At 46.0% G+C, this 14,777-nt stretch overlaps 1 protein-coding gene across 2 annotated transcripts in view; it reads left to right on the forward strand.

The window, feature by feature from the left end:
- Positions 1-14,777, forward strand: part of ERCC6 (ERCC excision repair 6, chromatin remodeling factor) — a 124,332-nt gene that overhangs the window by 90,806 nt on the left and 18,749 nt on the right. For both annotated transcript variants that reach the window (XM_089510895.1, XM_089510896.1), the window contains exons 15-16: positions 11,549-11,668; positions 13,256-13,350. In XM_089510895.1, the coding sequence (XP_089367021.1) occupies positions 11,549-11,668; positions 13,256-13,350 (215 nt within the window). The remainder of the gene's footprint in view (positions 1-11,548; positions 11,669-13,255; positions 13,351-14,777) is intronic.

Here is a 14,777-nt window from a genome sequence, read left to right on the forward strand (position 1 = left end):
TCTCCAGACCATCGTAAAAAGGTCCTGGGATGCTCCGGCCGCCCTATCGGCACCCTCCCGCAAGGTCCAATCCCTCTATAGGGTCGCCCCGGCGAGTTGCTCCTGGTTGGCAGAACACCCCAGACCAAACTCGGCCATTGTGGAGGGGGCCCAGCACAGCTTCGTTCCGAAGCAGGCTACTTCCCCTGTCGACAAAGAGGCAAAGAAGATCGATGGACTGGCAAAAAAGGCTTATTCGGCTTCGGCTCTTGGGGTCAAGGCCGCCAACTACACCGCCTGCATGGGGGCCTACATTCAAACCCTCATGGAACGGATCTCTCCCATGGTTCCGGACGTCCCAGATGACATCCAGAGGCAGCTGGTGGAGATCAGAGACGAGGCGCACTCCATCGGAAGCTGGCTAATCACCACTTCCAGGAACATGGCGGACTGCTCCGGGAGGTCCATGTCAGCTGCCATGGCTCTTCGGCGCCACGCGTGGCTCAGGGCCTCCGACCTCAACCCGACGGTTAGAGCGGCCATTGAGGACATGCCGCTCGACGGGACCGGCCTCTTCCACGCCGAGACCGACGACCGCCTGAACCGCAAGTTCAGGATGAAGGCGGCGGCGAAGAAGCACGGCATGTCTTCAGCACCGGCTTCTCCGTTCCGGAAGCGACAGCGCCCGTGGCAGCCGCAAGGTCAGTCACAAGGGATCTTCTCCCGGGACCGACAGCCCCAGCACCAAGGCTCTCAGAGACAGCGCTTCCCTTCGCAGTCTTCCTCCTCCTCTGGCCGTCGCACCTTCCCGCCTCGGTACCGCAAGTCCCGCCGGCAGGATACCGACCAGGGGAAGAAGAGAGCCTGAAAGGACGCAGCGCGCTTCGTCTCCCCTTCACCCCTCTTCTTTATGGACATCTTGAGGCCCTATTTTAACGCCTGGGCCTCTATAACATCGGACTCGTGGGTTCTTAACATCGTCCGTAGGGGTTATGCCCTCGAGTTCCAAGAGCTCCCTCCAACTGGAGCCTTCATGTCCACTCCCCCCTCGGACACCCTTCTCGACGAAGTGCGCACCTTGCTTTGTAAGGGGGCAATCTCCCCTTTACCGCCCGACCAACATCCTCGGGCCTTTTTCTCCAGGTACTTCACCGTACCTAAAGCTGACGGGGGCGTTAGGCCCATCCTGGACTTGAGACAAGTGAACTTGTTTTTGAACTACCGTCGCTTCCGAATGGTAACCATGGCCTCCATTCTGCCTCTCCTCCACCAGGGCCTGTGGTTCGCGACTGTCGACCTGAAGGACGCCTATTTCCACATCGGGATCCGAGAATCCCACCGGAGATTCCTCGCCTTCGCTGTCGGCTCCGACTCGTACCACTACAACGTGCTCCCGTTCGGCTTGGCCACGGCCCCACGAGTCTTCACGAAGTGCATGGCGCCGGTGGTGGCATACCTTCATCAGAAGGGCTTCATGGTTTTTCCCTACCTGGACGACTGGCTGTTTGCAGCCGAATCCCAGGAAGAGCTGCACGAGGCAGTCTCATTCGCCTTGCACCTCTTCGACTCCCTTGGGCTGGTTGTCAACAGGGAAAAGTCCCACTTCACGCCGACCAGACAGGTCAAGTTCATCGGGGCCATCCTCGACTCCGACAACTGCCTAGCCTTCCTTCCTCCGGACCGGTTTCAGGCCCTGGCTACATCCCTCAGGCCGTGCATCTCACACAGAAGGATAAGAGCCAGAGACGTCCAAGTCGCCCTGGGCCACATGGCATCGACGACATTCGTCACCCCCTGGGCAAGACTGCGTCTTCGTCCTCTCCAATCCTGGTTCCTCTCCGTCTTCTCTCCGTTGACGGACCCACCTTCAAAGTGGCTCACGGTACCCAGACCTATAGCCGCTTCCCTCAGATGGTGGCTAGACGGCTCCAACGTCTGCACCGGGATGCCTTTCCATCAGCCTCAGTCACAGCTGACGCTGACAACCGATGCATCCCTGGAGGGATGGGGCGCCCACCTGCTCGACCTTGTCGTCAAGGACAGGTGGTCCGCACAAGACAAGCTCCTCCACATCAACGCTTTGGAGATGCTCGCAGTGGAGAAGGCTTTGAGGGCATTCGAGTTTGCTGTCTCAGGAAGAGTGGTCCTCCTGAGGACGGACAACACCACCGTAATGTACTACATCAACAAGCAAGGTGGTACCAAGTCCAGGACCCTGCTCGACCTCACGCTCCGCATCTGGAACTGGTGCATCCAAAGACGTGTCCTCCTCCAGGCGATTCACCTTCCCGGAGAGGACAACGAGCTGGCAGACCGCCTCAGCAGATCTCCATCGGTGTGCCACGAGTGGAGGCTCCATCCCGAGACGGTCAGCGACCTCTTCGATCGGTGGGGAACCCCCCGGATCGACCTCTTCGCGACCAGCTGGAACAGCCACTGTCCCCAGTTCTGCTCCAGGAAGCGATTCGACGGATCCCTTGGAGACGCATTCGCTTTCCTCTGGACGGGGGAGCTCCTCTACGCCTTCCCTCCGTTCCCCCTCATCGTCAGGGTGGTGTCCAAAATGACAATGGACCGCTCGCAGGCGATCCTGATCACCCCGTGGTGGCCGAGACAACCATGGTTCGCATCCCTTCTCCACCTCTCCGGGAGATGCTTCCTCCGTCTCGACCCGCGTCCGGACCTGCTCTCGATCCAGGACGGACGAATTCTCCACCCGGACATCGAGAGCCTGCCGCTGGTGGCCTGGAAGATCCGGCCCTGACCGCCTTGCCGGAATCGGTTAGGACGGTGATCCTGGCTGCCAGAAAACCTTCCACCCAGCGTTCTTATGCCCTGAAATGGAGGAGATTTTGCCTCTTCCTTGACCAGAAGGGCTTGTCTCCTGCACAGGTTTCCACTCCAGTGGTGCTAGAGTTTTTGATGGCGCTTTTGAACGGAGGGCTGTCCCTCACATCCATCAAAGGCTACCTTTCTGCCATTTGTGCAAAATATCAGTTCGGGGGGAGGGTGTCTTTCTTTAAGGATCCCTTGGTGAAGGGCTTTCTGAAGGGTTGTGCCAACCTATATCCTCCTGTGTCGGTACCAACACCGGCTTGGAGCTTGGAGTCGGTACTGTCCGCTCTCCAATCCAAGCCCTTTGAACCCATGGCCTCAGCGGACTTGAGACTGTTGACTTGGAAAACCGCTTTCCTTGTGGCCATCACCTCTGCCCGCCGTGCGGGCGAACTCTGTGCCTTACGGAGGGACGAACCATTCCTGAGGTTCCACAAGGACAAGGTGGTCCTCCGTATGGACATCACCTTCTTGCCAAAGGTGGTGTCTGCTTTCCACATGTGCCAGGACATTGTGTTGCCCACTCTAGCATCCGATCCGACGTCGGACGAGGAGCGACGCTTACACTCCCTTGATGTCAGGAGGGCGCTGGCGTTTTACCTGGACAGAACTGCTGCCTCCAGCCGGTCCGAGAGACTCTTTCAATGCTACTCGGAACCGAAGAAGGGGTTGCCCGTGTCTACGCAGAGGTTCTCCAAATGGGTGGCCAGTACCATCCACCTCTGCTATGAACTGCTGGGCAAACCTCTCCCTGGCAGGGTTCGGTCACATTCCACAAGAGCTGTGGCGGCATCCTCAGCATTCCTGTCTGGGATTCCTTTGGAGGATGTCTGTAAGGCTGCTGTCTGGTCCCAACCTCTCACTTTTATTAAGCATTACAGGTTGGACACCAGGGCCATCCGAGACGCAGCTTTCGGGAGGGCTGTGTTGGTTTCAGGGTTGCATTGATTGCACTACTGATGTATTTGTGTTATACAGTTTACACGGTTTATACTGTTGAATGTTGATTTGCACAACTCCTATGGGATCGGTCTTGCATGACCTCTGCTCCCTTCTCAGGTTTAGCAAAGTTGTTGCTATTTTATCTATGCATGAACAAAAAGACTGACTCTTTATGGTTCAGGATGTTTATTTGTAATAAATATACCTTTGGTTTACCATAGCTTTGGTCTCAGGACACTCCCTCCGCCACATACCTAAGCTTGTCAGTCTAAACCCATTTGTATGATTCGCAGAGACCACGAAGAAGAAGGACAGGTTGCTTACCTGTAACAGTATTTCTTCGAGTGGTCATCTGCGAATACATACAAATCCCACCCGTCCGTCCCCTCAGTGTCCTGCTCTCATTGGCTCTCTTCCTTCGCCTGCTTGGCGGAAAAATTGCGGAACTGGGGAAAAGAGCGGGAAGGCAGGGGCCTTATAACGGGTGGGCGGAGTTACCGCCAAAAAGTTTCAATATGTTGCAGAGTAAAACTCTGCCCAGTGATTCCAGTAGGTTCCGAGCAGCACTGCGCAGGCGCAGTGAAACCCATTTGTATGTATTCGCAGATGACCACTCGAAGAAATACTGTTACAGGTAAGCAACCTGTCCTTTTCTGAGCAAATGATCCGGATGGGCAAAGCTTTGAACATCGAGGTCCTCCGTGCAGACTCTCAAGCTCAATTTGTCTGCCAGTTCGTTCTCCTCTCCGGGGAGATGAATGGCTTACAAGGTGATCCACCTTTGGATGCACCAGTTCCAGATTTGAAGGGTGAGCCCGAGAAGGGTGGTCGACCTGGTACCGCCTTGCTTGTTGATGTAATACATCACGATCGTGTTATCCGTGAGGAGGAGGACGACCTGGTTCCACAGGGAGGGTTCGAAGGCTTTGAGTGTCTTTTGAATTGCTAGCATCTCGTTGATGTGCAATTGGCGCTCTTTTGGGGACTATTTGCTGTGGACAGAGAGATCGTTGACATGGGCTCCCCAGCCCATGTTTGATGCATCTGTGGTCAGTGAAGACTGAGGTTGTGGTGTGAGGAAGGGGATGCCCACCAAGACATTGAGCCACCAGCGGAGGGAGCAGGCGACAGACCTTGGCACGGTGAGCCACTTCCGTGGGTCATCAAAGGCAGGGTTGATCACTGAAAGGAGCCAGGACTGGAAAGGGCATGCAGCGGGTCCAGGGCATGACGTATGTGGTGGGCACCATATGGCTGAGGGCAACCTGAGCTGTTCGGGCAGTGATGCGCCAGGAGAGAAGGCAACGACAGATTGCAGACCTGAGACTGAGGAACCTGTTGTGAGGGAGGTATGCGACTCATCTCTTGCCAGAAGTCCTTCCTCATGGAACCTCAGACCATGATCCAAAAATCCAAATCATTCTTGGTGGCATCATCTGCGGAGCCAGTTATTCACCTCTGCTATTTTCCTCTCCCTTCCTGGACCATACCCTTCAACTGGGAGAAGAAATGAGATGACAACCTCAACTTCCTACCCAAAGCCTTATAATCCCTTTTGATATTCTGAAGGCTGTGCCTTGCAGTATCATTGGTTCCCACATGAACCAAAAGAAAGGGGTAACGGTCAGTAGGCTTGACAAATCTTGTCAGCCTCTCTGTCACATCATGGATCTTTGCCCCAGGGAGACAACACACCTCCCGAGACACCTTGTCAGGCCCACAAACCACTGCTTCTGTACCCCTAACCAAGGAGTCCCCCACAACCACCACACGCCTCCTCCGAGGCTTATCTGTGGCTGTTCCCTTTGGTGGAACTCTCTGGGTCCCTTGCTCTGTCCCTGAAGTCTGTCCCTGCTGCTGTTTCTCATCATCCCTGATAATAGAGAGAGATTCAAATCTATTCTGTAGCTGCAAACTCACTTGATGTTCCCTGGTTTCCCTATTTTTGTGTGTGACCTTCCTCCAACTATCTACTTCTGTTGTATGTGAAGTGACCTCCTCCATCCCAGCAACTTCCTCTGTGTGTTTCCCGTTCAGGACCGTCTGGTCCATTCTGTTCAGGAAAACCTCATGCTCCCTATGATGCTGAAGTGTAGCTACCTGGGCCTCCAGCTGCTGTACTTTCTCTTCTAAGAAGGCTACCAACTTGCACTTAGTGCATGTGAAATTCCCCACATCCATAGGCAAGAAGACAAACATCCCACAGGTGTTGCAGGTGACTGCAGCAGGTCCTTCAGTGTTCATACTGAGAAGTCTTAAGGAGGCACTGAAACAAGACTGTGGGCTTCTCCTGTTAAACACCAGTGTAAAGAACCCCTGCTGGCTTGGCCTTTGTCCCCAAGCTCTGTTAAAGAGCTCAATCAACTGGGACTATAGTTATGTAAAGAGCTCCTGGCTACTAGCTCCTTCCAGAGGCAAGTCTCTAACTCACTGCCTCTAAATACAAGTCCCCACAAGCCCCTTAAGGAAAAAAAGTTTAGTGCAATATTGAAAATTTAAAGGAGCCCCTCTCCAACACTGTTCCCACCCACCCCCTCCTCTGTACTTTAAAACTTCCTTGACTATAAAAAAAATAGAAGGAAATCTCTGCTAAGCGCTCTTTAGAATGAGGCTTCTAACTCCTCCTCTTAGTGACCCATTGAAATGGGTCACAATTTGAAAAGTTTGAAAACTCACCCCAGCAAAATGAACACAAAGAACTAGCCTTCCTTTTCTTTCCAAGAGAATGGTCTGGAAATCCTCTGCTTATTTTATCAGAGTAACTTGCCCATATTGTTATTTTTTCTGTTGCTGAAAGAAAAATGTTATTTTCTTCCAGTTCTTCACATTTCCAATTTAATTGCTATCCAACAGAAAGTAAGGAAGTCTTGTTATAGGTAGACCTAGTGTTGGAATCATTAGTATGGTCTGCTTCTGCTTCTGATTTATTTTGCTTTTACACAGATCTGTTCCCACAGTTTTTTTTTTTACTATAGTATGCTCCTATGTGTTTTTATTTTTCTCTAGGAGAAAACAGCAGCAACTGTTAAAAAAAACTGACAAAACTGTCCTGGAATTAAGTCTGTATGTATCCATATACATTATCCATATGATAAAACAAATAATTAACAATATCTACAGGAAGTAATACACATTTTCTGGAACAATAACAATTACAACCCTCCCATCCTTTTTTGAAAAGACATTGAAAAATTCAATATTATTACAAGGCTTTAAGGTAATACAGTGCACCCATGTCATACGTGGGTTTGAGCATACGCTCAAACCTGTAGAGAGCTGCAGGGGAGCGCATGGGGTGCAAGGGGCGGCACGTCCCATTGGAATGAATGGGGTGCATGCCCATGGTGTGCGTGTGCATGCCGCCGCTGCATGCACAAGCCCCATTCAAGTGAATGGGGCTTGAGCATATGCGCTATTTGGCTTACGGGGGGTCCAGAACGGATCCCTGCGTATGCCAAGGGCGCACTGTACAGTGTAATCTGTGAACCTTATAAGAAGCTAAAGCAACAAACAATTGCAACCAAGTAATCTCATGAAAAATAATATGAAAGAAGTGAGCCCAGGTGATAACACCGATGATAAAAAAAGTCCTTTTCAGTACTAAATAGCTATAAATGTAGGTGGCTTTGTTCTCCTAACTTCATAATAATCAGCCAAATTGGAGAGGGATGTCATCCGAAGGCTGAACTGCAATCTTGGGCGTAAGTGTATTATGTGAATTGGTGTGTGTCTTCACACATTTGCATTGATGGTTAATTGTCTTCACTTTCCTGTACAAATCTGCATTTATGCATCCTCCCGCTGCCGAAAATGCACAGCCATCTGAATCCATTTAAAGTAGAAACACGTCCACATGTGTGATAATGTGCATATCTGCGGATTTCTGCTAATGTTCTGGTAATAACCATGAAGCCTTTTCCCATGAAATTTAAGGATATTTTGGAGGGAGGGGATTGCAAAAAGCCTGAACTCTTGTGAATCGTTTGTGGCCTGATCACATTCTATTGTGGAATGAGGAGTATTTTAATTGTAAAGCCAAGCCTCTTGTTTAATGCAGAAAGATATGGCCTTTAACAATAGCAAATAGAAATGAATGTGAAGCGTCCTCAGTAGTGTTATTTTCAATGACAAATAGAAATGAAAATGAGGTCTTCTTATTAAATAACAATAATACTATTAAATATCCATAGATGGCAAGGCCAGCGGAATTTCCACTTTCATGGCAGGCTTTCTCAGATTACCATAATTATCGGAAAAACAGTTAACATATTTCCAAAAATAAATTATTAACTGAAATTCTTTTTGTTAAAATTCTTACCTGTGTGTTGACTTCTCCATAGTGTAGTCATGCAGTGAATAGGAAGTGCAAGTAACAACTGATTATAAGGTTTAAATAGCTCCTTTGAAGAGTCAGTGTTAATGAGACCAGGCAAGAAATAGATGGATGAGTGGGGAGAGGCTAATAGATAAGGGCTGGAGTTAAAGTTGCTAAATTACAAAAAAACTAAAAAGATCAATTTTATAATCCAGACCTTTGGATTGAGTGGAGTCCAGTTCAAAAATCCATCTTGCTTCCTGTTTTAATAGCATGTGGCTTATGTCTTGATGGATTCTGGGGTTTATTATCTCAAGACCACAGAAGATAAAAGAGTTTTGATGGAAGTTTTACTGATTGAAAATGTTCATAAATGGGAGAGTCTGTAGGTTTTTAAAAAATTACTTCAGTGTTCAATTATATAATGTTTTTAATATTGTGATCTTTGCCTTATATAAACTTTCTGACATGGGGAAATGGTAGCATGTATGACATTTGAGGTCTGGCAGATAAAAAAAAAGATTTCATCTTAAACTGGTGTTGTGTAGCAGGATCTACAAACACTTTGGTATTTGTGCTTTGTGAGCAGGCATGCAATTTCTGACTTAACATGCCTGGTAAGAAGAGGTTTTAATCCTGGTTTTCTAAAGATATCTGCTTGTACTAATTGATCCTTTATTTATGGTATTCATACTCCGCCCTTCAGCCCTTAAGGCTATCAGAGCGGCTTACAATTATTATTTTTAATTAGATGGTTCCCTGCCCTCAGGCTTACAATCTAAAAGACATGACACAAAAAGAGAAGGGAGTGGTGGTGGGAAAGAGGATGAGGTCCAGTGGTTATTCTCTCCCTCTGAGGCCTGGACCAAGGCAGATGGACTGGAGGGAGGGCTCTTCTTCTTCAGGCTAGCCCTGGTGGAGCTGGGCCTGCCTGGTCACTCCCTCATAGGCTGAAGGATGACAGTTATCATGGAGGGAAGGCTCTCTGTCTTCAGGCTAGCCCTGGTGGAGCTGGGTTTGCAGTACAATGGTATCCTGTTGGAGGTGAAGATTCCCAGCCTGATACAATGTTTAGAATGTGCCATGGTATGAATATGGACTAAATACCATAGTCCAATATATGTGGGAATCATTGTTATGATTCTTGTGAAAAAATAAGGACTTGCAGTTTACCTGCATTGTTCACACGAAAGCTTCTGATAATACTCTATTATGTGTAACCTCTCTTAGCCATACTGGAAATTAGATTAATGAAATCTTTCTTGAACAGCAGTTAATTATTAGATTTCTGGATTTAGCTGAGTTTAACTGGAGTCATATACTGTCTTTTTATACATCTGATATTATTCTCCCTTACTTTGTCTTCATTGGGAGTTTCAACCAAATTACTCTCAGTTGCACTTCATTATTCTCCTGCCTACATACTATTTAGTGCCTCCACTTACTACCGTTTTACACATTGTGGAAGCCTTTCCTTTTGATGATTCAGTGATTTGAATTATCATAATCTCTGAAAATGTTAGTGGCATCACTGTTTGGCCCCATACTTCTGGTATACTACTAAAGTGGGTAATATGATGCAGTTACATCCAAATATATTTTATTTACCCCACTTGTTCTTTGAACTGTATAACTGAGGTTTTTTTTAGCTCAATATATGTCTGTCTGTATCTTTATCTTCTCAGTCTCTAGATTACTTGAATTTATCTTCACTGAAAGCAAAGAATGGCAAAGAAAGAATGATAATGGATCTGGTGATAAATGCTTTGTCAGTTCTTTCCACACCAACATTAAAGGTTTAAAAAAATGATTTTTCACTTTAAATTTATTCTGCCACTTTTATGTTTAGAAAGGTAAGATCTCAATCCCTAGCCAGCCTGATATAGGAGGATATAACTAAGGCATGTATCACCACGGCTGGATCAGACATCTCTAGGAATGCATGCAGGTGGTGCTTTCATTGTCCAGATGAAATTTTTGGCACCTGAGCATCTAGGCTCTGGACTTGAACCCCGGGTATACACACAAGCTGTAAAGCTTTCTTTGGGGAAATGTAGCTCCCTCCAGCACAAGTTAAATCCCTATTTCCTCATATACCTTTCAAGTGACTAGGATCTACTGCTCATTTGTCTACATTAAGTTTCAGTTGTTTGCTCATCTGGTCCATTATCTCATGATAGGCATCAGTCCATAACCACAGGGAAGCTTGTAGTCAGGGGCTTTGCAGGTGGACCTGGAACAGGTATTAGAGTCTGCTTTTGCTTCAGACCTCAGTCACATGATGCAATCAGAGCTGTGAAACCACCTGAATGCAACTCCTCACTGTCTTGCATGCTGTTTTTCTGTCTAGCAAGTTGACTGACAACTTATACTGTTGAATTGTGCAGACTGCTTCTGGTGTGTGGTGATCTCCTTTTGTCCACAAAGCATTTATTTTCTTTTTTCACTGGAATCATTCTGATTCTCCTCTTCAACACTCTATTCAGCTCTCCATGATACGTTGGTTTCTTTCTAGAACAAGTGTTTTAGCTCCTGTACTGGATTTACCCAGATTTTGTTGGGGAAAAAACAATCTTTTTGCCAGGTCAGAATTTTGTCTGCACTCAATGAAAGCCAATTTCCTATGACTCAGGTGAACTTTTTTGCCTCTGATGACTATAACACAGTGAAATGAGACAAAGGAGGAGAGTGCATGCAAGTCTTCTCTTCTGTTCAGTCTCCATACTCAGTTCCACAGTAGCTCTCTGGTACTTCTCCAGCTTCTCCCTCAGGCAGTGGAAGGGATGGAATGGATTTTAAACCTCTCCAGGATGCAGAGACATGGATGCTTGTTGTCTTTGTTTTACTTCAGATCCATTTCAGTTGTGTGCAGCAGGAGATAAGAAGATGGACTTTTCCTGAAACTATAGGTGAAAACAGAGTCTCAAACACATACTTAGAATGAAGTCATCCAAAAATGGGCTTAAGGGACTACAATTAGAATGTTGCTGGTAGTCAATCTGTGTCCTGAACAAAAAGTTCAGGAGGATCTGTTGAACATCATCTGCTGTACTCATGGAAGGGAAGATGTGCTTGCTTATGTGTCCCTGGGAGACTTTAAAAGCCATCTGCATTAGTGCTTTAGACATGGACTTCTGCATAGATGCTATCTTTTCATATCTATCCTCTTAGAATTCCATTTTGCAATCAAGTGCAGTATCCCCTGGGATCTCTGATGAAATCTCTGTTCAGATTTTATTAGATGGGCCAGCAAATGTGAGGGAACCTTTTGAATGGTTTTATTTTTAGGCTGCTCTTACTACTCACCTTTGTTTCAGAGTAGTTTGCTGAATAAACAAGCCAGGGATTTTTCTGGGCTTTGATTCAAATGTCGTAGCAATATGAAGTTTAAATGAACCAGAGTGCCTTAAAACACAAACAACAACAACCCATGCCGTTTGAAAATTTCCTAAAGGCTTTGCACTTATATATTTACAGGATACATCCATATTCGTATTCCTCCTTACTACTCGAGTTGGTGGACTTGGTGTTAACTTGACAGGTGCAGACAGAGTGATTATCTATGATCCTGACTGGAATCCCAGCACAGATACCCAGGTACGTTTTGTGGGAAAGAACCATAAATCTGAGATGGACCTTAATAAGTAATCTCATCCAACATCTTCCTTGAGACAGTTTGGCAGATAAATAGAATTATAGAATCATAAATTTCCCAGCAGTGGAGGAGGGTAGTCTAGAATGGGTTATTCCTTGCTGCTCCAGTAGGCAGGGCCAACCAGTAAGATCTTTAGGACATGTAGGAATACACAACTAAAATGTTCCTGAAAGATGCCCATCTAGTCTTCTGTTTCAAGATCTCCTCCTGCACCTGCCAAGGCAGTCCATTCCACTGTTGAAGATTTGTTACAATAAAAGGTAAATCTCTGTTCTTGTAATTTGAACCCATTGGTTTGTGTTGTAGCCTCTGGAGCAGCAGAAAATAAACTTGATTCATCTTCTATATGACATCCCTTCAGACGTTAAAAGATGGCTCTCATGGTGCCTTTCAGTTTTCTCCAAGCTAAACCTACCCAACTCCCTAAGACCTCTAAATTGTTAGTTTTGGCCCAAGAAAATAAATTTCATCTGGGAATAAATGTAACATACTAAATCTAGACAAGAAAAATGAAATGCAAAAATATAGACCAGGTAACACCTGGCCTGAAAGCAGTACATGTGAAGCTAAACATAAACATGAATTAATGGTGTGATGTGATGGTGAAAACCCCAATGCAATTCTAGGCTAGAAAAGCTTTTTTGCCATCACATCACACTGTTGATGTCTTGCCTTTCTTCAAAGGAAAATGTGAAGAAACATTACAGCGAGGTATGGAGCTTTGAACATTATGGTATGCTGTCAAGAGTTTAATAGCATAGTGATATTATTAACAGCTAAATTACATATTGCATTAAAAGCATTTTAACTGATGTGATTAGATTTATTTTGCTTTAGAACTGGGTAGGCAAAGTTCAGTCTTGGGATCACATGGCACCTCCAGACTGTTTTTGTTGCCCCTAATCCCATCTGAATTCTTCGACTACTGTTTTACGGGTAAAAAAAAAAAAAGGGGGGGGTGAATTGCCTCTCCTGGAAGCCTCTGGAAGCAGCAGTTCACAGTAGGTGATTAAAATCTCATTTTTCAAACATTAACTAGATGTTAGACTCAAAGTTAACTAGGTTTAGAGATTTATTTTGTTGGGTATGTTCTGTCTATTTATTTTTGGAAATCTCTAGAAAATAATTTCCTAAATTTGCTGTAGTTTCTCCTCCCCCCCCCCCCCCCCCAGTTTAGAACAATCATACGCAGGAGGTCTTGTAAGAGGAAGACATGGTTATAGAATAGATAGGGCAGATATGAATTCTTTCCTCCTTCATTATTCCTATACGGTAGATGAGTTCCCTAGATGGCTTTATGATTTTAGACAGGAAGTATTGAGAAGCCATTTCCAACAAGAAAACAGCATGTTCGGAGAGTCTATCCTACTTACCCCTATGGTTTCAGTCCAGACTGGGTTCTATACCTGCTGTTTCTAAAGAGAATGGAGTGTGTGCATGTATGGCCAGATCTACTCATCCCTGTTAAAATGTGTATACATTAGGAAAGCTATTCCCCATTCTATTTGCATCATATCTTTGTATTCTAGGCTCGAGAACGTGCATGGAGAATAGGCCAAACAAAAGAAGTTACCGTGTACAGACTTCTTACCGCAGGTACTATTGAAGAAAAGATTTACCACAGGTGAGACAATGAGGTGATGATACACTAGTGTTTTACCAGATGAAACACTCAGAAGCGGGACATATTTATTACATTTGAATCCTCTGTTTTTCATGTTGGAACTTAAGGCAGTGCACATAAGGTTCTCATGCAGACTCTCATCCAGGTACTGATCCAAACATACACCTGCTTCTTTTCAACCAGCTTACTGTATCATGTATTTTCAGACCATACCATCAAATTAACTGAATGCTATCTGGAAGGGGAAGTTGGGGTTCCATTAGGTCTGCACCTTTTGTGACATCAAGTGTTATGGATATTAGTAAAAAGTGGGCCTTCCTTAAATGAATATAAAAAGAGGAAATTGGCCTACTAAAACCTCAAAGCTTTTAGTAAATATTTGAAAGTAGCAAGTAGGCATAGGGGTAGGGGTAAGAAGGCACGTGATACAAGGGGTTTCCCTCATGGGGAGGAAAAAAGATTCCTTTACTCTTTCCAGTTCTCAAGTTACACACATAGTATGTATGTGTGTACATACATGTTCTGGTTTGTGCTTCCTTTCAGACCCAAATGTGAGCTATTAAGCACTATATGTAGGAGTATTTTTCTTTCTTTTGTACAGGTTCTCTTCTGATACATGACGACTCTTGTTCTTCTTGCAGTTCTTCTATTTAAGATCTGAAGAGATACTGCAAAAAAAAAGAGTAGGTCCCACTTAGATGCATTAACACAGACACAACACCACACAGCTTCTTCCATTTGCCAGTCCCTGCAGTGCTCTTCTGCTAATAGGATGGGGGACACCTGGCTGAATGAAACTACATGTGAAAGGGATCTGGGAGTCCAAGTAGACCACAAGTTGAACATGAGTCAACAGTGCGACGCAGCAGCTAAAAAGGCCAATGCAATTTTAGGCTGCATCAATAAAAGTATAGTGTCTAGATCAAGGGAAGTAATAGTGCCACTATATTCTGCTCTGGTCAGGCCCCACCTAGAATATTGTGTCCAGTTCTGGGCACCACAATTTTAAAAGGATGTAGAGAAACTGGAGCATGTCCAAAGGAGGGCGACTAAAATGGTGAAGGGTCTGGAAACCATGCCCTATGAGGAACGACTTAGGGAGCTGGGTATGTTTAGCCTGGAGAAGAGAAGGTTAAGAGGTGATATGATAGCCCTGTTTAAATATTTGAAGGGATGTCATATTGAGGAGGGAGCAAGCTTGTTTTCTGCTGCTCCAGAGACGAGGACCTGGAACAATAGATGCAAGCTACAGCAAAAGAGATTGCACCTCAACATTGACAGTAAGGGCTGTTTGACAGTGGAACACACTCCCTCGGAGTGTAGTGGAATCTCCTTCCTTGGAGGTCTTTAAACAGAGGCTGGATGGCCATCTTTCGGGAATGCTTTGATTTGGATTTCCTGCATGACAAGGGGTTGGACTGGGTGGC

Source organism: Sceloporus occidentalis, unplaced genomic scaffold (assembly GCF_023333645.1).
Source record: "Sceloporus occidentalis isolate IW3139 unplaced genomic scaffold, rSceOcc1.0.p SCAF_2, whole genome shotgun sequence".
Classification (NCBI taxonomy): Eukaryota; Metazoa; Chordata; class Lepidosauria; order Squamata; family Phrynosomatidae; genus Sceloporus; species Sceloporus occidentalis.